Raw genomic sequence first — 21,984 nt, 5'->3', positions numbered from 1 at the left:
TAAAAACCTACCCAGGACACGAATGGGGGAACATTAGGACAAGGCGACCTCAGGGAGGCTCGCGGTGGGACACGGAAGCTCCTCCGATGTGGCCGGAGGGTTCTGCTGAACAGAAACGGGGGGGGGGGGGATTTAAGGGACCTTTATTCCGAACTCGCTGTTTTGGAATGTGGACCGGCCAATCAGCAACGGTTAAGATTGCAAAGTGCACGGAGGACAAGCCGAGGAGGCTGCCAGCCGGTGACTCACCCGAGTCACCACAGATTGCAAAGTGCACGGATTGAGATTAAGTGCACGGATTAAGACTGAGATTAAGTGCACGCCGGATTAAGATTGAGATTAAGTGCACGCCGGATTAAGATTGAGATTAAGTGCACGGATTAAGATTGAGATTAAGTGCACGGATTAAGATTGAGATTAAGTGTACGGATTAAGATTGAGACTGGGATTAAGATTAAGTGCACATTTTAAGATTGAGATTAAATGCACGGATTAAGATTGAGATTAAGTGCACGGATTAAGACTGAGATTAAGAGCACGGATTAAGTGCACGGATTGAGATTAAGTGCACGGATGAAGTGCACGGATTGAGATTAAGTGCACGGATTAAGTGCACGGATTGAGATTAAGTGCGCGGATTAAGATTGCAAAGTGCACGGAGGACAAGCCGCTCCTGGAGAGGCGTGCCGAGGAGGCTGCCAGCCGGCGACTCACCCTTGAGTCACCACAGCTTGGCCACCAGCCCTTTTTCCTGAAACGAACGTGACTCCTTGGAGGGCTGCCACCTGGGAAGGGCCAGGAATGGGGACGGAGGCTTTGGCGAGGGCCGGGCTCTCCCCAGGGTGAAACCGCTGGCCTCTAGCAGCAAGACCAAAGGCCATTCTTGGGCCGGAGTCCAACATCCCCTGGGGACCCCGGTTGGAGCCCGGCAGGTGGACCTTCCCGTGGGAGCGCCTCCTGCCCAAGCCTCAAGCTTCCCCACATGCTTCCTTCCCGGCTAGAGAGAGAGGCGGCAGAAAGGCCCCCGCGATACCTACGGGCGTGGCTCTCGATGACCTTGTCGTGCTCCGTCGGCCCCAGGATCCGGGCAAAGCGCCGCATCCTTTCGTACAGGTCTTGAACCTCCTTCGGGTATCTCCTCTCCAGAACTGTGAAAGGGAGCAAAGACAAAGACACAAGTGTCGGGCAAGAGAGGTCCGTGTGGATGACTCCAGAAGCTGCCTGCTTCTCGATGGCAAGGCGTGATGGAGGCCAGCCGGAAAGGGCCCTGTTCGTGTTCCCAAGACTCCCGGCCAGCGCTGAGGTGCTGGACTAGGACCGGGGAGACCGAGTTCAAATCCCCACGAAACTAGCTGTGTGACTCTGGGCCAGTCCCTTCTCTCTCAGCCTCGCCTACTTCACAGGGTTGTTGTGAAAGAGAAACTCAAGGATGTAGGACACCGCTCTGGGCTCCTTGGAGGAAGAGCGGGATATAAATATAAATATAATAATAATAATAATAATAATAATAATAATAATCATGATGATGATACACTGGAACATCTGCAAAAAAGACAAGCTACCTGTAGCCAAGAATTGGTGGGACCATCAAATTGAAAAAGTGGAAGAGAATGAAGATGCAAAAATATTATGGGACTTCCGACTACAAACAGACAAACATCTGCCACACAATACACCAGATATCACTGTAGTCGAGAAGAAAGAAAAACAAGTCAAAATAATCGACATGGCAATCCCAGGGGATGGCAGAATAGAAGACAAAGAAATAGAAAAAAATCACCAAATACAAAGATCTACAAATTGAAATTGAAAGGCTGTGGCAGAAGAAGTCCCAAATCATCCCCGTGGTCATTGGCGCCTGGCCCTTAATCAGGTGGGGGTGGGTGGAGGAAGAAGAAATAAAGGGGGGGGGAATCTAGTGCCTGTTATTATAACGGGCTGAAAAATACTAGTAATAATAATAAAAAGATCCCTTCCCCTGGTATGGATTCTCTCTGCCGTTGGAACCGCGAGAAAGATTCAGAACGAACGACTGTGTGTTCAAGGCCGGCAGAAGCGTCGCTCTGCGGTTAAACACCAGCCGCCTCTCAGCGTTCAGGGTAGTCACTGAAACCTCTGCCGTGGTATTAGCCTGTGCGCTTGGGGGAGCTCTCTGTAGGTCCCCCCTTCTTGTTTGCACAGACCAAAGGCTGCTCAGGCCCCACACTTCCTTAGCTCCCGGGGTTCCTAGAGTGTCCACTGCACCTGCAAGCATCTCTCTGTCTGTCCAGTTTGCCCCAGAGAGAACTTCACGAACAACAAACGACATGAATCAAGGAGGACCTTTCCACGCGGACTTCAGGCTGCCAATGGAGATACTCACGCTGAAACTTTCGGAGATTGATGAGTCCATGATCTCTTATAATCCTGCAAGGAAAAGGCGCAGCCTGAATCAGGAACGTGTGTCTAGCAGCAGGAAAAAAGCTGTCTACAGGTGAAACTCGGAAAATGAGAATATCGTGCCAAAGTCCATTAATTTCAGTCATGCAAATTAAAAGGTGAAACTGATCTATGAGACAGACGCATTACATGCAAAGCGAGATCAGTCCAGCCTTAATTTGTTATCATTGTGATGATCATGGCGTACAGCTCATGGAAACCCCAAATCCACAATCCCAGAAAATGAGAATATTCCATGGAACCAAGAAGACAAGGATTGTAGAAGAGAACAATATCGGACCTCCGAAAACTATACAGTGTACTGTGCTTGATTGGCCAGCAAACCCGCCTGACCTGACCCCATCGAGAATCTATGGGGCATTGCCGAGAGAAGGATGAGAGACATGAGACCAAACCATGCAGAAGAGCTGAAGGCCGCCAAGGAAGCATCCTGGTCTTCCATAACACCTCCTCAGTGCCACAGGCTGAGAGCATCCATGCCACGCCGCATGGAGGCAGTCATTGCTGCCAAAGGGGCCCCAACCAAGGACTGACTACATATGCATGCTTCTACTTTTCGGAGGTCCGATATTGTTCTATTCTACCATCCTTGTCTTCTTGGTTCCATGGAATATTCTAATTTTCTGGGATTGTGGATTTGTGGTTCTCATGAGCTGTATGCCATGATCATCACAATGATAACAAATGAAGGCTGGACTGATCTCGCTTTGCATGTAATGCGTCTGTCTCATAGATCAGTTTCACCTTTTAATTTGCATGACTGAAATGAATGGACTTTGGCACGATCTTCTCATTTTCCGAGTTTCACCTGTAGGAGTTGGAATGAGCTGGGGGGCAGAGAGGAGGCCTGCAGGCAACAGAAGAAGGTGGGAGGAGGTCTTTTCCACCTCTTGATGTTAGAACTGGGCCCCATCCTTAAACCACCCCCACCCCCCACCCCCGGACACACGTGGCTGCCCCATCGCTGCTAGCTGGACCTTTAGCACAAGCTCCGTTATAGTTTTGTGGCAATGCACTCCTAACTGGGAAGGGATGAAGAAGTCCCCGCACACTCACTTTTTCCTTCGCTGCCTTTCCTTTAATCTGGAGTGGTAGATATCGACAACCGCAATCTTCAGTGCTGGGCAGTTCAGCGGGGAGGGGGGGAGAGACAAGGAGAAGGAATCTGTCACTCGAGGGGAGGAGCGCCAGGCTCCCCTCCCAAACCCACACATCCTAAGCATTTGTTTTCATCTCTGGACGGGGGGAGGGGGCAGGTACCAGCTGGATCTGGGGCATGAGAGGGGAGCCCATTCCAGGATGCTGCAGTGGAAGCAGAATCGGGGCCCCTTCACATGCACATCCTGCAGCATAGGAGCTGCTTCCGCGTGGTGCAATCCAGCTCGTGTGTGTGTGTGTGTGTGTGTGTGTGTGTGTATGAGAGAGAGAGAACAGTGCGATTGTGTGGTCCCACCCCATGGCTCTGCTTTTCACACGTGCTTCTGCCGCATGGGATGGCATCTGTTAAAACGGCTCCCACGGGGTGGCCTGAACACGTGAAGAGGGCTGAGCGCTGCCCCAGGGGGGGTGCTTTTCATAAGCCACCCACCCGGCCGAAACCGGCTGTTAAATACCAACTTTGAGGGACGGCTGCTCTCGAGGCGACTCCACTAAAAGGAGGAAGGCAATTTACAGGTGAAACTCGGAAAATTAGAATATCGTGCAAAAGTCCATTAATTTCAGTCATGCAAATTAAAAGGTGAAACTGATATATGAGACAGACGCATTACATGCAAAGCGAGATCAGTCCAGCCTTAATTTGTTATCATTGTGATGATCATGGCGTACAGCTCATGAGAACCCCAAATCCACAATCCCAGAAAATTAGAATATTACATGGAACCAAGAAGACAAGGATGGTAGAATCGAACAATATCGGACCTCTGAAAAGTAGAAGCATGCCTATGTATTCAGTCCTTGGTTGGGGCCCCTTTGGCAGCAATGACTGCCTCCATGCAGCGTGGCATGGATGCTCTCAGCCTGTGGCACTGAGGAGGTGTTATGGAAGACCAGGATGCTTCCTTAGCGGCCTTCAGCTCTTCTGCATGGTTTGCTCTCATGTCTCTCATCCTTCTCTTGGCAATGCCCCATAGATTCTCTATGGGGTCAGGTCAGGCGGGTTTGCTGGCCAATCAAGCACAGTACACTGTATACTTTTCGGAGGTCCGATATTGTTCTATTCTACAATCCTTGTCTTCTTGGTTCCATGTAATATTCTCATTTTCTGGGATTGTAGATTTGGGGTTTTCATGAGCTGTACGCCATGATCATCACAATGATAACCAATGAAGGCTGGACTTCTCTCGCTTTGCAGGTAATGCGTCTGTCTCATAGATCAGTTCCACCTTTTAATTTGCATGACTGAAATTAACGGACTTTTGCACCATGTTCTAATTTTCCGAGTTTCACCTGTAGCTCTTTCAGTGAGCAGAGGAGGTGGAAAGATTCTGCGCCTCTGATTTTAGCCATGGGAGGCATCTTTCTGACTCTTCTCTCTCTCTGGATGCAAAAACTCACCATGTAAAAGCTCCGAGTCGTCCTCCACGAAGTCGATGTCCCTTAAATCCCATTCAGCGTAGTTGTCAAATTCCTGGGGAAAGGCGAGAAGAGGCAGACGCTCCCGGTTAACGTTTAAGAACCGTCCTCTCAGGCAAAGGGAGACAAAAGCCGGGGTGGGCGGAAGAGCCTTTGCCAACAGCGCCTTCCTTTCCAAACGCTTCAGGCGGCCGCTGGCTCGCAGCATCAGCGGCAGCGGCAGCAGCCACAAAGACAACCCTCCGGTTAGCTGTCAGGCAGCTCTCGCCCGGGTGTCTGGGTTTCATGCCCCTCTGCCCCGTACGCCAGGGAGGTTCTCCGCTGCCCCAGTTCCGGCTGCTTCCCCCGCCCGAAGACGCGCGACACGCCGACCCCTCGAGACAAACCCGTACGCGGCGCAGGCCCCTCGACCACAACCCACCAGAATGGAGCAGAATGGCCTGCAAAGCTCCATCCATCAGGGAGCAGGGACCTTCGATCGCCCCTCTCCCAGGGGGCAAGGAGAAGAAGGGGGGACCCCGAGAGCGGCCTACCTCAATGAAATCCGCCCGTGCCGGCATGTATCCGGCCATATCCCTGGAGAGCAGGGAATCGAAGGTTGGGCGCGGGAGATCTTCAGAGGCTGGCAAGGGAGAGAAAGCACGCTCCAGGTACCCTTTCTGAAGAGTTGCTCTTTTGATAGCACTTATCTCCCCACCCACCCACCCAAAAAGCCATGTGGAGAAAAGGGGAGACTGAACACAACTCTGCAATGGGTGTCCAAGAGGAGACTAAAATGGTTCTTTTAGGAAGCTGCCATATACTGAGTCAGACCCTTGGTCCAGCTAGCTCAGTATCGTCTTCACAGACTGGCAGCGGCTTCTCCAAGGGGTCTCCCAGCCCTTCCTTGGAGGGAACTGGGAACCTCCTGCATGTCAACATGCTGATGCTCTTCCCAGAGCAGCCCCATCATCCCCGGAGGGGGAGATCCTGCAACGCTCACACATGGACTCTCCCATCCAAATGCAGACCAGGGCAGGCCCTGCTTAGCCGAAGGGACCATTCATGCTTGCCACCACAAGACCAGTTTTTGCATTTAGGAGACTTAAAAACAGGCGATGACGAGTTGCTTCAAACCCTTCCGGACTTTTATCGAGGGCTCATTTGCAGCTCAGTCCAAATCACATCTGACTTGGAAATCCCACTTTGGCTCAGGGGAAGGCGGGCTTGGAAACGGCTGCCTGAACTCACGAGTTGCCCCACTCGTTCCAATGGGACCTGTTGCCATCGGAGGGGTTCTCAGCAAAACACGGGTCCCCGGGTGTGGTCGGACTACAGCTCCCATCACCCCCCTGCCACGGCGGCCACAGGTAGGGGGGTGACGGGAGTTGTAGTCCCACACATCTGGGGACCCCAGTTTGAGAGCCCCGTTGCTTGTACAGGAGGGCAGCTTTCTCTAAAGAGGATTGGATTCTTAAAGTACTAGAATGGGCAGAAATGGCGAAATTAACATCACTACTACCATGTTTCCCCGAAAAGAAGACAGTGTCTTATATTAATTTTAGCCCCCAAAAATGCACTAGGGCAATTAGTGGTACGTCAGAAATTACTGCTAGGTCTTCCTTTCAGGGTAGGTCTTACTTTCGGGGAAACAGGGTACACACACACACACATATATACACACACCGTGTTTCCCCGAAAATAAGACAGTGTCTTATATTAATTTTAGCCCCCCAAAATGCACTGTATATATATGTATACACATTTTAATGCTTATTAGTCTTTATTCTCTGTTTGGTCAATGACTGTAAATAAAATTACAATACAATACAATACAAGACAGTGTCTTATATTAATTTTAGCCCCCCCAAAATGCACTAGGGCAATTAGCGGTACATCAGAAATTACTGCTAGGTCTTACTTTCAGGGTAGGTCTTACTTTCGGGGAAACAGGGTAAGAAATAAATTTGAAGAACTTAAAAAAGAATGGGGACCCCCTTCCTGTCTATTTAAAAATACATCACAAAATGGATTTTTGTCAGGCCTTTGAGGGCTAATAACAAATGACTTTAATACACCCTAAAGTTGTTTTTTATATGAATTACTGGGGAGAGAAGGTTTAATCTATAGGCAAGATCCAGTTATTGTTAACAACACTTGTTCCAACGATGAGATGGAAGTCTTGATTGTGTGTGTGTGTGTGTGTGTGAGTGAGTGTTTGTATCATTTGTGTTTGTCCTTTTGTGTTGTGAAAATTGAATTAAAAAGTATAAGGCAGGAGGGGCAGCTTTCGTTCCCCGACTCAGTGAAACTCTCTTGAACGTGTCGCGACACCACTTGGGCATTTGGGTCGCTAGCCAAGGATCTCACAATGCCTTCTTAACCGAGCTGTCAAGAGTAGACGGGATCAAAATCGCAGGCTGGTTTGTTTAATTAGGTTTGTAAGGGCTTGAACTTATGTTTTGAATTATTATTATAGGGTAAATTTTATAGTTGATGATTCACGAAGAGATGTGAGCGGGAAGTCCACCTCTTATGTGTGTATTTTTAACGAATGACAATATTGCTATTGTTAAAATTAATTTAAAAAATGAACTTGTAAGAGTAGACGGGAGCTGTTCTCCCTCTCCACAGCAGAATCTGGACAGTGTCACGTCAGTGGAAAAGGAAGTTGGCACAAACTGATCCACACCGTGGCCCGAATCGGAAGCATCCCTTTTTATGTGTGTGTTTGTTGGTTTGATTTCACGTATTTCTCTCCCGCCCCAAACCTGTGTGACTGGGCAGTGTACAGTCAGCACAATGCAAATTAAACAAAATTAAAATGATTAAGACATTTAAATCATTTAAAACCCAGTATTAAAAGTATTAAAACTATCATCATCAATCTAATTAAAAGCCTGGATGAACAAATGTGTCTTCAGCGCCTTTTTAAAAGTTGCCAGAGACAGGGAAAAGCTCTTCTTTCAACCACATTCCAAAGGCCCGTTTCTCACAGAAACTTCAGGAATCGCCTGCCTGTGTTGGCGACATCTGAAGTCTCCGTTCACTTACAATCAAAATTCAGATTTCCAGTACCAATTTAGGACCGACAAAAGGGAACACTTTTTCACACCGCGCATAACTAATCAGTGGAACTCCCTGCCACAGGAGGTGGTGATGGCCACCAGCTTGGAAGACTTTAAAAGGGGTTTAGACCAATTCATGATGGCTATAGGCCACTTCCAGCCTCAGAGGCAATACCAGTTCCTCTGAAATGGGCCCCGGTGGGAAACCGGGTGCTGGACTAGAGACCTCCTTGGGCCTGATCCCGCAGGGCTGTCCCTCTGTTCCTACAAATTAAATTGAGGAGACCAAATTGTCTGCCCCAGATGCATTTTTGGCTTTCTGCCGACTGGTCAAAACACTGGACACCCACTTTTCAGAGAACCAGAGAAGTGAAGGCAGCTGCAATTGACCGATGAAGTGGAGATGCCGGTGACAAGCGGAAAAAGCAAAAAAACAGAATGCCAAGAGGGCTTTTTCGTCGAGAAGACCCAATTGTGGCATTTCCACCCCACAGGAAAGAATCTCGGGGGGAGAAACGGACCCGCAAAAGGGAACAGAAACAGGCACAACAGACGCCCAGGTTTTTTTTGTGTGTGTTTGAAAGCAGCTTCCAGAGATTGGTGGCTGCCGCAAAGCAGAGCCCGGCAGCCTTTTGCAAGAGGAGAGACGGGTGTGTCTGCATTCCTCCTGGGGCTTAACACGCAGGGCTTGGCTCGAAGGGGGACCCTTAGAATTTTTGGTGACTACTGATCTTGTGTGTGCTTACTAGAAGGCAATTACTGGATTACTGACTGGATACGTGATCCAGTCATTACTTGCTGACTGGATTCAGGGCCAGCAGGGCCGTGGTTAGAGGCTCTCTGGCTGTCGCGGCACTACAAATCCCATCACCCCTGCTACCGCCGTGGCGGTGGATGATAGGAGTTGTAGTCCAGCAACAGCCCAAGAGCAGGGCAGTGGTTAGAGGCTCTCTGGCTGTCGCGGCACTACAGATCCCATCACCCCTGCTACCGCTGCCGTGGCAGTGGATGATAGGAGTTGTAGTCCAGCAACAGCCCAAGAGCCTTGGGTTGGGCACCCCTGGGTTTGAGGGTCTGACTAAAACTGGGGAGACCCATGAAACTTGCTGGGATGGCCTTCGGCCACGCTTTCGCTTCCTCTCTGGCTGATCTACCCTCCAGAATCGGTGTGGAACGTGGCCAGGAGGGAGGGAACCCACATGCCACCCTGGTCTCCTTGGAGAAGGGTGACCTCGCTGCATTTCCCACGGATCCATCACGATCAAATTTAGGCCTCAATCAAACGCGGTAGCATCACAGAAGTCCTCTCCCCATCACAAACCTACAACAGCAGCGGTTTGAGCGCGGTACAAAAAAAATCAGATTTTTAAAAAAAGGTGATTTCATTAGCCACATGCCACGAATTTCAGTGTGTGTAGACGTTTCTCTCTCTCTCTGTCTCTCTCTCTGAGGCAAGGGTACTCTTATCCTCATAGGAAACATAGGAAACTGCCATATACTGAGTCAGACCCTTGGTCCATCTAGCTCAGTATTGTCTTCACAGACTGGCAGCGGCTTCTCCCAGGTTGCAGGCAGGAGTCTCTCTCAGCCCTCTCTTGGAGATGCTGCCAGGGAGGGAACTTGGGACCTCGATGATCTTCCCAGAGTGGCCCCATTATCCCCTGAGGGGAATCTCTTCCAGTGCTCACCCTTCTAGTCTCCCATCCAAATGCAAACCAAGGCAGACCCTGCTTAGCTAAGGGGACAAGTCATGCTTGCGATCACAAGACCAGCTTTCCTCTCCTAAAAAGATCTCAAGTACAGAGCCAGGAAAGATCTTAGGGAACACAGGAAGCTGCCGTATACTTAGTCAGACCCTTGGTCCACCTCGCTCAGTATTGGCTTCACAGACTGGCAGTGGCTTCTCCCAGGTTGCAGGCAGGAATCTCTCTCAGCCCTATCTCGTTGGAGATGCTGCCAGGGAGGGAACTTGGGACCTCGATGCTCTTCCCAGAGTGGCCCCATGATCCCCTGAGGGGGAATCTCTTCCAGTGCTCACCCTTCTAGTCTCCCATCCAAATGCAAACCAAGGCAGACCCTGCTTAGCAAAGGGGACCAGTCCTGCTTGCGACCACCAGACCAGCGCTCCTCTCCACAATGGTCTTTGGCCACTGTGGCCGAGGATGTTGGGAGTTGTCGTCCAAGCCCACCCGGGGGTCCCAGGCTGAGACTCCCCCCCCTGCCCTCAGGCATGCACCCCTCGGAGGGCCAGCTTGGGCCACGGGAGAGGAGGAAGGCCCGACACGCGGTCCTGACAGGGGAGACTTACGGTAGAAGGGGACGGCCGAGTCCACGTGGCGGCTCTCTTCGGCCTGCTTCAGGTTCAGCAGCGTGGAGGCAAAGAGCGGGTTGTTGATGAAGTGCTTCATGTAATGCTTCTCGCATTCCTCTTTACTCTTCGTGCTCATCTGGTTGGCGACGTCCTGCCTGCAGTGGGGCCGGAGAGGGGACCGGTTGCCCACTGGTCGGGCGAAAGGGGCGCCCCCCCCTGCTCTCGACAGACCCCGCCCCCCCCGCACCGATCCGAGGGGGGTCAGCTCGGATCGTTGAAGTCTCACCAGTTCCCAAAGCCGCAATCCATCACCGCTTCCAGGAGGGCCATTTCTTCCTGAGCGGTCCAGGTGGGGTCCAGGACTGGGAAGTTGGAGGTCTGAAGGGGGAAAGGCAGGCACAGGGTTGCAGGGGCAGCTAGGGGGCACCAGTCCCACTGACTTACGATACGATACGATACGATACGTCTTTATTGTCACTGTCCCGTACAGAACAACGAGACTGAAAAAATCTACAACCACCTCTACAGGACCTAACAAGAAATAACTATATATATCCCAAAATATCCACCCCCCACCCCACCCCATATACCCATTGCTCTAACTCTAAAAAACTAACTTCTGTGCAAGGGAAGCGGTCTGTGTGCCGGGTGGCAGCCTTTATTCATTTTCATTTTATTTCACATTGTATATCCCGCTCTTCCGCTAAGGCAGGGATTCTCAATGTGTGGGTCCTCAGATGTAACTGGACTTCAGCTCCCATAATTCCCAACCAAAGGCCATTGGGGCAGGGGATGATGGGAGTTGAAGTCCAATAACATCTGGGGACCCACACGTTGAGAAACCCTGCTCTAAGGAGCCCAGAGAGGTGTACTACATACTTGAGTTTCTCTTTCACAACAACCCTGTGATGTAGGTTGGGCTGAGAGAGAAGTGACTGGCCCAGAGTCACCCAGCAAGAATCATGGCTGAATGGGGATTCGAACTCGGGTCTCCCTGGTACTAGTCCAACCACTACATTGGTAACCACTTGCTCCCAGAGATTCGGACAAGTTAAAGCACACATACAAAAATGACCAATCCACTCCCAGCAGGGCCCTCTACCAGAGAGAGGGCCTTTTTGGTGGTGGCACCCCATTTGTGGAATAGCCTCCCTGGTGAGGTTAGGAACATAGGAAGCTGCCATATACTGAGTCAGACCCTTGGTCTATCTAGCTCAGTATTGTCTTCACAGACTGGCAGCAACTTCTCCAAGGTTGCAGGCGGGCATCTCTCTCAGCCCGACCTTGGAGAAGCCGGGGAGGGAACTTGAAACCTTCTGCTCTTCCCAGAGCGGCTTCATCCCCTGAGGGGAATATCTTGAAGCCAGGTTCGCCTGGCTCCATCGCTTTGTCCTTTTAGATGCCAGGCGAAGACCTTTTTGTTGACCCGGGCCTTCTCAATCCTGGTTTTCAGATCTGATCTGGTTTTTAACTAATGTTAAAATGAGTTTTTAAGCGGCTTCGTCTTGTGTTTTGTATCTTCTTTTCCCCTTTGTTGCCTGTTCTGATTGAACGTGTTGTGTGTTTTGATTGTACGTCCTAATCCTCTGGGGTGAGCTGCCTGGAGAACAATTTGTTTATGGGGTGGCAAACACATCAAGTCTATGATTATTTATCATTTGCTTCTGAAAGACGTTTGGGGGGATTTTCGCGGGGAGTGAAATAACTCCCAGGAAGCATGCCTCACTGTGTGTGTCTCTCTGCCCTTCCCCAGAGAAAAACCTGTGACCACCAGAGGAATGGCTTGGGCCACATTCTCCCGCATGCCTAGCGGGACTCCCTCCAGGGTCCTCCCCGAGCTCTGATCCTGCACGCCTTACAGGCTCTGCCCACTTCGGACTGAGGAGCAGCTGAATTGGACCTACAGGTGGAACTCGGAAAATGAGAATATCGTGCAAAAGTCCATTAATTTCAGTCATGCAAATTAAAAGGTGAAACTGATCTATGAGAGAGACGCATTACCTGCAAAGCGAGATAAGTCAAGCCTTAATTTGTTATCATTGTGATGATCATGGCGTACAGCTCGTGAGAACCCCAAATCCACAATCCCAGAAAATGAGGATATTACATGGAACCAAGAAGACAAGGATTGTAAATAGAACAATATCGGACTTCTGAAAAGTATACAGTGCACTGTGCTTGATTGGCCAGCAAACTCGCCTGACCTGACCCCATAGAGAATCTATGGGGCATTGCCGAGAGAAGGATGAGAGACATGAGACCAAACAATGCAGAAGAGCTGAAGGCCGCTAAGGAAGCATCCTGGTCTTCCATAACACCTCCTCAGTGCCACAGGCTGAGAGCATCCATGCCACGCTGCATTGAGGCAGTCATTGCTGCAAAAAGGGACCCCAACCAAGTACTGAATACATATGCATGCTTCTACTTTTCGGAGGTCCGATATTGTTCGATTCTACAATCCTTGTCTTCTTGGTTCCATGCAATATTCTAATTTTCTGGGATTGTGGATTTGGGGTTTTCACGAGCTGTACGCCATGATCATCACAATGATAACCAATTAAGGCTGGACTTCTCTCGCTTTGCATGTAATGCGTCTGTCTCATAGATCAGTTTCACCTTTTAATTTGCATGACTGAAATTAATGGACTTTTGCACGATATTCTAATTTTCCGAGTTTCACCTGTAGGCTAGAGAGAGGCAGGCCACATTTTTCTGCTTCCTCCGTCCGCCCGCCCCGCTTACTGATTTCTGCCCACATGGTTCTAGTTCCAAGAGAGAAGAATGCAACCCGACAGGTTTTCCCAAGGCCCTGCTGCTTTTCTGCAGTCCAGTGCTGAGGATTTCCGCCTGCGGAGAGAGCTCTTCCTGCCTGTGCGGCTCAGTGGTTCCCTCCCTGTGGGACGACGGCCCGTGCTCCTTCCTGAGGAATCTGTCTCCCGAGCTGCTGGCACAACGGGCTAGCAGCCATCCACCGCCCTCTGCTGATGGGCTGGCTGGCTGGCGGTTTAAAAGCCAGAGCAGCGGTCCCTCGCAGGAATCCGAAATCCTCCTGCCAATCTCGCACAAACTATAATTAAAGTGCCATCACGGAGCCTAACAGAGGCTCCATGAACTTCTTATCTGTGGGCCGTCCCTCCCGAAGAGACATCACAGAGGCGATGCGGACAACCTCCAGAGTCGATGGTTTAACGCAAAGCCTGCTGCTGGGGTTTCAAGCAGGGGAGGGAGTCGGGGTTTTTTCCTGTCTGGCAGATGATCAAAAGCGGGTTCCAGGTGAAGCTTCAAACCGAGCTTCCTCAGCCTTTTAAAATGTGTTGGTTTTAATCTTGTGACTGATTTTAAGTTGTCAATGGTTTGTAACTTTTTATATGTGTTTTAACTGTTTTATGTTCACCGCCCAGAGACGAAAGTTTGGGCGGTATATACAGGTGAAACTCGGAAAATTAGAATATGGTGCAAAAGTCCATTAATTCCAGTCATGCAAATTAAAAGGTGAAACAGATCTATGGGACAGACGCATTACATGCAGAGCGAGAGAAGACCAGCCTTCATTTGTTATCATTGTGATGATCATGGCGTACAGCTCATGAAAACCCCAAATCCACAATCCCAGAAAATTAGAATATTACATGGAACCAAGAAGACAAGGATTGAAGAACAGAACAATACCGGACCTCCGAAAAGTATACAGTGTACTGTGCTTGATTGGCCAGCAAACTCGCCTGACCTGACCCCATAGAGAATCTGTGGGGCATTGCCGAGAGAAGGATGAGAGACATGAGAGCAAACCATGCAGAAGAGCTGAAGGCCGCTAAGGAAGCATCCTGGTCTTCCATAACACCTCCTCAGTGCCACAGGCTGAGAGCATCCATGCCACGCCGCATGGAGGCAGGAATTGCTGCCAAAGGGGCCCCAACCAAGGACTGAATACATAGGCATGCTTCTACTTTTTGGAGGTCCGATATTGTTCTATTCGACAATCCTTGTCTTCTTGGTTCCATGTAATATTCTCATTTTCTGGGATGGTGGATTTGGGGTTCTCATGAGCTGTACGCCACGATCATCACAATGATAACAAATTAAGGCTGGACTGATCTCGCTTTGCATGTAATGCGTCTGTCTCATAGATCAGTTTCACCTTTTAATTTGCATGACTGAAATTAATGGACTTTTGCACGATATTCTAATTTTCCGAGTTTCACCTGTAAATGTGATAGATAGATACATAGATAAATTATTCTACCAAATGATATAGTACAGCTTCTAATGGGGGCATATTTTAGGAAAGGGCTTCTCAAAACGGGGTCCCTAGATGCTGTTGGACTATCACGGCCACCATCTTCATCCTTTGCCCACCGTGGCTGAGGATGAAGGGGATTGTCGTCCCACCGTGGGCCAAAATGTGAGAGAACACCACCACCACCACCACCACCCCCCCCCCGTTTTAGGGAGGAAGCCAAAAACACAAGCAAGCTGGGCAGTCCCGAGTGGCGGCCATTTACCATGATTTCATAGGTGTGATCACTTTGGTGCTTCTTGTACTCGAATCCTCGGGTGAAGCACTGCAAGACAAACAATGCCAGTTGGCCACGTGAGCGGGAATGCACCCGGGGGGTGGGGTCACCCCTCTCTCGGCACTGGCTTCTTCCCATCAGCGACCCTCCTCCACAACGGGCAGGTTGACCAGGAGCCGATTCCCGAAGAAAGCAGCATTGGGCCCGCCCTTGCCCGTGTCTGGAGAAACCTCTCTGGGGGCCGTGAGCCAGTGAGGGAGCCAGAGGCAGCAGCCACGGATCCTGGCCGTGGGGCGCCGAGGTGGAAACGGGACCCCTGGGCACCCTACTCCCCTCGGCAACGGGGTTTACCTGCAAGCACAGCAAGAAGGGAGGCGGCCCACACTCGGCACACTTGACGTACGGCTCTGCCAGGTAGGAGGAGCACCCTCGGCACGGCGGCTTGTCGAAAGGGTCATCTGTGAAGCCAACAAGAGCACCCAACGTTCACACCCAACGTTCGCACCCAACAAGAGCACCCAACATTCACACCCAACGTTCGCACCCAACAAGAGCACCCAACGTTCGCACCCAACAAGAGCACCCAACGTTCGCACCCAACAAGAGCACCCAACGTTCGCACCCAACAAGAGCACCCAACGTTCGCACCCAACGTTCACACCCAACGTTCGCACCCAACGTTCGCACCCAACAAGAGCACCCAACGTTCACACCCAACAAGAGCACCCAACGTTCACACCCAACAAGAGCACCCAACGTTCACACCCAACAAGAGCACCCAACGTTCGCACCCAACAGGAGCACCCAACGTTCGCACCCAACAAGAGCACCCAACGTTCGCATCCAACAAGAGCACCCAACGTTCACACCCAACGTTCACACCCAACGTTCGCACCCAACGTTCGCACCCAACAAGAGCACCCAACGTTCACACCCAACAAGAGCACCCAACGTTCACACCCAGCAAGAGCACCCAACGTTCACACCCAGCAAGAGCACCCAACGTTCACACCCAACAAGAGCACCCAACGTTCGCACCCAACGTTCGCATCCAACAAGAGCACCCAACGTTCACACCCAACGTTCGCACCCAACGTTCGCACCCAACGTTCACACCCAACAAGAGCACCCAACGTTCACACCCAACAAGAGCACCCAACGTTCACACCCAACAAGAGCACCCAACGTTCGCACCCAACAAGAGCACCCAACGTTCCTCCTCCCTGGAGGAGGAGAGCCTCTTCCTGGGCAAGGCTGAAAGGCTTCCTGCTCTTGCTGCCAGGGGAGCCATGGACGAAGCAGCCCATTATCCATCTGGGCGCAGAGTTACCGCCAGAACATCTCTGGTGGAAAGTCGGGATAAACGTTTAGGGTCAACGGCTCAGCCCTTTGGTAAGGTGGGATCCCTTCACCTCGTGCGGAGTGCCTGTTGGTGGTCGCACCTGGAGCTCTTAAAGGGGGTACTCACTGCTGAAGGGTGCCAGGTGATCCATGCTGCTTGCTCAAGGTCCTGCTGTGCAGCAGTCGGAGACGACAGCCCCTCCTTGGATGAAGCTTTTCAGAGTTGCCCGGCCTACACGAGAGAGAGAGAATTTTATTTATTTATATTTTTACATTTTTCTCCCGCTCTTCCTCCAAGGAGCCCAGTTCTACATACTTGGGTTTCTCTTTCACAACAACCCTGTGAAGTAGGCGAGGCTGAGAGAGAAGTGACTGGCCCAGAGTCACCCAGCAAGTCTCATGAGGCTGAATGGGGATTTGAACCCGGGTCTCCCTGGTCCTAGTCCAGCACTCTCACCACTACACCACACTGGCTCTGAATCCTCCAGTGGGCAATCCTCTAGAACAGGGTTTCTCAGCGGGTGGGTTCCCCAGATGTTATTGGACTTCAGCTCCCATCATCCCCAGCCCCAGCGGCCTTTGTTTGGGGATTATGGGAGTTGAAGTCCAATAACATCTGGGGACCCACACGTTGGGAATCCCTGCTCTAGAAGAAAAGAGGAGGGCAGCTGACAAGACAATAAAAACAACATTATCATTATTATTATTATTACATTTATCTCCCGCTCTTCCTCCAAGGAGCCCAGAGCAGGGTACGATATCCTTGAGTTTCTCTTTCACAACAACCCTGTGAAGTAGGCTGGGCTGAGAGAGAAGTGACTGGCCCAGCGTCATCCAGCTAGTTTCATGGCTGAATGGGGATTTGAACTCGGGTCTCCCCGGTCCTAGTCCAGCACTCTAACCACTACACCACACATGCCCTCATCCCTAGGCTGTCGGCTTCCAGCGCCATCTGGTGGGCCACTGTGTGAAGCCGGATGCTGGAGGAGACGGGCCTCCTTCGGCCTGATCCGGCAGGGCTGTCCTTATGGCCCAATCCAGACCCACTTATGCATGTGACTCCACGCCCCACTGAAACCAATGGGACCAGTTAGCCACGGCTGGCTTGGGGCTGGAACCGAACCCAGAGCCCTTGGAGTGAACCGAGCCTAAATACCAACGTCTGTGTCCATCGCCGTCTTCACACACGACGTTGCACAGCTGCATGTTGCTGTGCGAATGCCTGGACCTGTGTCTGTCTGGAAAGTGGGCCCGAGCCCAAGCCCCTCAAATGTGTGGGGCAGACTGAAGCCAGAATCCTTCCTGCTGGGATTAACACAAGGAGTAATCTCTACAACTAACTTAACATTTTTCATGTATGCTTCTACGGCGGCCAGAATAATATATACACAGAAATGGAACAGTAATGAACTGCCTTCAAAAGAAGACGGGCTGTTAAAAATTATGGAATATGCAGAGATGGCAAAACTTACAGCACTAATAAGAGACCAAAACTTGGAATGTTTTAAAGAAGACTGGAAAATCATTTTTGTTGTATCGAAAGAATTACTTTCCTACTATGGATCTTACAGCAGGGTTTGAAATCTAGTAATGATGGCAGGTTGGGTAGATTAAAATCGTGTTTGTAAGGGTCTAAATTTATGTTTTGAATTATTATTATTATTATTATTATAGCAAGGGTAAATTTTATAGCTGATGATTCACGAAGAGGGGTGAGCAGGAAGTCCACATTTGTTTATCTGTTGTGAATGTTAATGATAAGATGATTGTTAAAATTAATAAAAGTTGAACTGGGGAAAAAAATGTGTGGGGCAGAGAGGATGCTTCGTGGGGGTGGGTGGGGCTGGGGGTCCAGAGGGGCTGGCTTGATCCGGCTGGTCTCAAGGACAGCCAGGAGGGCGGAGTCCGTCCTGCCCCCTTGAAGAAGCCCACGGAACCACCAGGGACTCCACCCCTTGGACATCAGCCTGTCCCTTTATACGGGCGCATCCTTGGGGGGTCCGCGGCTCCAAAGCGACTGGCTTGTCGCCCCCTCCTGGGCGTCGATGGGGCTGGATCCTGACCCACGGCAGGGCTGGCGGGGAGGGGCGGAGAAAGCCCGCCCAGCTCCTCCCCTACGGGCCTTGGCCCCGCCCCTTCCCCCGCCGCCAGGGGCGCCACGTGACCCCCGCGCGCTCAGGCCCGCCAGCCAATGAGCGCCCGCAGCGCGCGCGCGCGAGCGCCCGCCAGCCATCCGCGGCGCCCGCGCGCTTCTCCCTCCTCCTCCTCTCCTCCGCCCCCTCAGGCAGCGGCCTTCCCTCCTGCTGCGCCGGGCGCCTTGCCTGCCCGGTTGGCTTCCCTGGCCCGGCGGCGGCGGCTCCGGCTCCTCGTCCTCCACTCCCGCTCCGCCTGCGTCTGTGTCTGAGGTTACCGAGCGCAGCAGCCGGCTGGCCCCGCCCCTCTACGTCGCCGTGCGCGCTCTCGCGCTAGGACGGGCTTCCCGCCGCGGCGGCGGCTGCTGCGTGCGCATCTTCCTCCCTCCCTCCCTCCGGGTTGGTCACGTGTGCCGCCGGACGTCACGCGGAAGCGCAACCACAGAGGGGCGGCAGCAGTACACTGGGCCTCTGAGCATGCGCCAAAGCCTTGGCGCATGCTCAGTGTGCTTAAGTGAAGCCGCCTGTCGTTTTCTGCCCAAAACCCCTAGCAGATTTTCATTTCTGATTAAAATAACAAAGAGATGCAATCCAGATTCTGCAAAAAAAACAAAAAAAAAACAACACATGTGATAGGATGTGCAATTATGTAACAAAATTACTCTGAAACATAAAGAAGAAGAATAATTATTATTATATAATATAAATTATATAATACAATATAATATGATTATTTAATATAATAATATAATACAATATTATTATTTAATATAATATAATATAAATTATACAATATAATATTATTATTTAATATAATATAATATAAATTATACAATATAATATATTATATAATTATATATAATAATAATAATAATAATAATAATAATAATAATAATAATAATTTTTATTACATTTATATCCCGCTCTTCCTCCAAGGAGCCCAGATACTACATACTTGAGTTTCTCTTTCACAACAACCCTGTGAAGTAGGTTAGGCTGAGAGCGACGTGACTGGCCCCGAGTCACCCAGTTAGTTTTCATGGCTGAATGGGGATTTGAACTTGGGTCTCCCCGGTCCTAGTCCAGCACTACAATAGTGCATCCCAAGGACGAATGTTAATTTCTGTTTAAGGCCTAGAGAACTGGCAAGAAGAGAGCAAGAAGGGAGCATGCTCAGTCTCTCCAGCTGAAGCCAGTGCCCTTACCCTGAAGGTCAATCTATCCGCGACTGACATCTTGAACGCTGGCAAAAAGAGAGCATGCTCAGTCTCTCCAGTTGAAGCCAGTGCCCTTACCCTGAAGGTCAATCTATCCACGACTGACGTCTTGAACGCTGGCAAGAAGGGAGCATGCTCAGTCTCTCCAGTTGAAGCCAGTGCCCTTACCCTGAAGGTCAATCTATCCACGACTGACGTCTTGAACGCTGGCAAGAAGGGAGCATGCTCAGTCTCTCCAGTTGAAGCCAGTGCCCTTACCCTGAAGGTCAATCTATCCACGACTGACGTCTTGAACGCTGGCAAGAAGGGAGCATGCTCAGTCTCTCCAGTTGAAGCCAGTGCCCTTACCCTGAAGGTCAATCTATCCACGACTGACGTCTTGAACGCTGGCAAGAAGGGAGCATGCTCAGTCTCTCCAGTTGAAGCCAGTGCCCCTACCCTGAAGGTCAATCTATCCACGACTGACGTCTTGAACGCTGGCAAGAAGGGAGCATGCTCAGTCTCTCCAGTTGAAGCCAGTGCCCTTACCCTGAAGGTCAATCTATCAACGACTGACATTTTGAATGCTGGCAAAAAGCGAGCATGCTCAGTCTCTCCAGCTGAAGCCAGTGCCCTTACCCTGAAGGCCAATCTATCCACGACTGACGTCTTGAACGCTGGCAAGAAGGGAGCATGCTCAGTCTCTCCAGTTGAAGCCAGTGCCCTTACCCTGAAGGTCAATCTATCAACGACTGACATTTTGAATGCTGGCAAAAAGCGAGCATGCTCAGTCTCTCCAGCTGAAGCCAGTGCCCTTACCCTGAAGGCCAATCTATCCACGACTGACGTCTTGAACTCTGGCAAAAAGAGAGACTCTGGGCCAGTCACTTCTCTCTCAGCCTAGCCTACTTCACAGGGTTGTTGTGAAAGAGAAACTCACGTCTGTAGTACACCGCTCTGGGCTCCTTGGAGGAAGTGCGCAATATAAAATGAAACAAATTAAATAAATAAATAAATAAATAAATAAAGTTATTTTGAAAACATTTTTAAAAACTGGTGCTTTGGGAACAGGGTGTTTAATCATCTGGGCAGGGCCTGCACGTGTTTCATGTTGCAGGAGCCTGCCCAAGCCTAATCCACTCTGCAGCTTTGCTAGCTGCAACTGCCACGTCCCCCTATGAGCAGGTGAGGAGCACAGGTCCAGCTATTAGGTGTTTGGTTACTCACCGCACAGGTGTTTTATAAAGGTGATGATGATGATTAATAATATACGTTGATACCCCGCTCTTCCTCCAAGGAGGCCAGAGGGGTGTGCTGCATACGTTTCCCTTCACAACGACCCTGTGAGGTAGGTTAGGCTAAGAGAGAAATGAGTGGCCCAGAGTCACCCAGCACGTCTCACGGCTGAAGGGGGATTTGAACTCGGGTCTCCCCATTCCTAGTCCAGCACCCCAGCCTAATCCGCTGTGCAGCTTTGCTAAAACTGCATCTGTCACATCTCATTGTGTGGGGTTGCAGCAGAGACACTGCTGTTTGCACGCACAGCTAGGTCTTTGGCTCCAGTCCTGGAATCCAGCCCCGATTGCACTGCCCCCAACATATTCCTTGGGCACAGGTCCAGCCATTAAAGGTGTGGTTCCGCCAACCCCACACAGATTTCAACCGGCCGGGCTTTCCTGGTGCCTCGGCATCTCTGACGCGTGAGGCCGTCAGGCTTCCCTCTCCCTGTCAGGTGGCACCAACCAGGTGGGCTCTTCTGAGGGGTCCGCACCTCTGATGCATTAGGCTGTCCTGAGTTCCAGTCCTCCACTTGGGCTCCAATCAGTTTCCAGGCACCATCCTTCCACTCCTGGGCGGGGACCCAGCAGATCCCACGACCCCTGTCCCTGTCACCATTGTGCCACCAAACCTGGCTCTTCAAAGCGTCCTCATCTTGGATGCACAAGGCTGTTAAGTTCTTCCTGTCCCTGTCAAATTGCCACAACCGTGCAGGCTTTTCTGATGGGTTCCCTTTTCTGATGCACCAGGCTATCAGTTTTCCCTGTCGCTGTCAGATTGCCAGAGACCCCTCCAAGCGCTGCTGATGTGCTTAGAAAACCAAAGCAACTCCATGTTTACTTAGAAAACCTCGTTCTAACTTAAAGTAACCCCAGCCCAGCTCAGGGACATCACGGCCTCTCATGGTCAACGTCACTATCCCTCTCCACTAAATTGTATCTATGAAACTTGGTTCTCACTGTTCTTTTGCTGACAGTTAAAAAAACAGGATTTATCCAAATAAGGAGTAATCACCAGATGAACAACGAATCATTCGCATGCGTACCAGATACTTAGACCACAATTTTATTGCCACGCATACTGTGTCTAGGGTGTCAGCATCATTCGGATTGTTTGTATACAGGTGAAACTCGGAAAATGAGAATATCGTGC

General features: G+C 50.7%; 1 protein-coding gene across 8 annotated transcripts in view; it reads right to left on the bottom strand.

The window, feature by feature from the left end:
- Nucleotides 1-21,984, bottom strand: part of TADA2A (transcriptional adaptor 2A) — a 34,685-nt gene that overhangs the window by 9,516 nt on the left and 3,185 nt on the right. The window contains exons 1-12 of one of the 8 annotated variants that reach the window (XM_053274812.1): nucleotides 17,699-18,512; nucleotides 17,383-17,528; nucleotides 16,354-16,458; nucleotides 15,237-15,352; nucleotides 14,874-14,933; nucleotides 10,658-10,749; nucleotides 10,369-10,526; nucleotides 5,547-5,635; nucleotides 4,996-5,068; nucleotides 3,496-3,559; nucleotides 2,363-2,406; nucleotides 1,038-1,148 (exon numbers count right to left, since the gene is read on the bottom strand). In XM_053274812.1, the coding sequence (XP_053130787.1) occupies nucleotides 1,038-1,148; nucleotides 2,363-2,406; nucleotides 3,496-3,559; nucleotides 4,996-5,068; nucleotides 5,547-5,635; nucleotides 10,369-10,526; nucleotides 10,658-10,749; nucleotides 14,874-14,933; nucleotides 15,237-15,352; nucleotides 16,354-16,378 (832 nt within the window). In that variant the 5' untranslated portion in view covers nucleotides 16,379-16,458; nucleotides 17,383-17,528; nucleotides 17,699-18,512. Of the gene's footprint in view, nucleotides 1-1,037; nucleotides 1,149-2,362; nucleotides 2,407-3,495; nucleotides 3,560-4,995; nucleotides 5,069-5,546; nucleotides 5,636-10,368; nucleotides 10,527-10,657; nucleotides 10,750-14,873; nucleotides 14,934-15,236; nucleotides 15,353-16,353; nucleotides 16,459-17,382; nucleotides 17,529-17,698; nucleotides 18,513-18,547; nucleotides 18,755-21,984 lie in introns of those variants that run through there. The other 7 variants (XM_053274815.1, XM_053274816.1, XM_053274811.1 and 4 more) reach the window with 7 other exon arrangements.

This window comes from Hemicordylus capensis, chromosome 12, assembly GCF_027244095.1.
Source record: "Hemicordylus capensis ecotype Gifberg chromosome 12, rHemCap1.1.pri, whole genome shotgun sequence".
Lineage (NCBI taxonomy): Eukaryota > Metazoa > Chordata > Lepidosauria > Squamata > Cordylidae > Hemicordylus > Hemicordylus capensis.
Note: the sequence above shows the minus strand (reverse complement) of the source record. Positions and strands in the feature narration are given on the sequence as shown.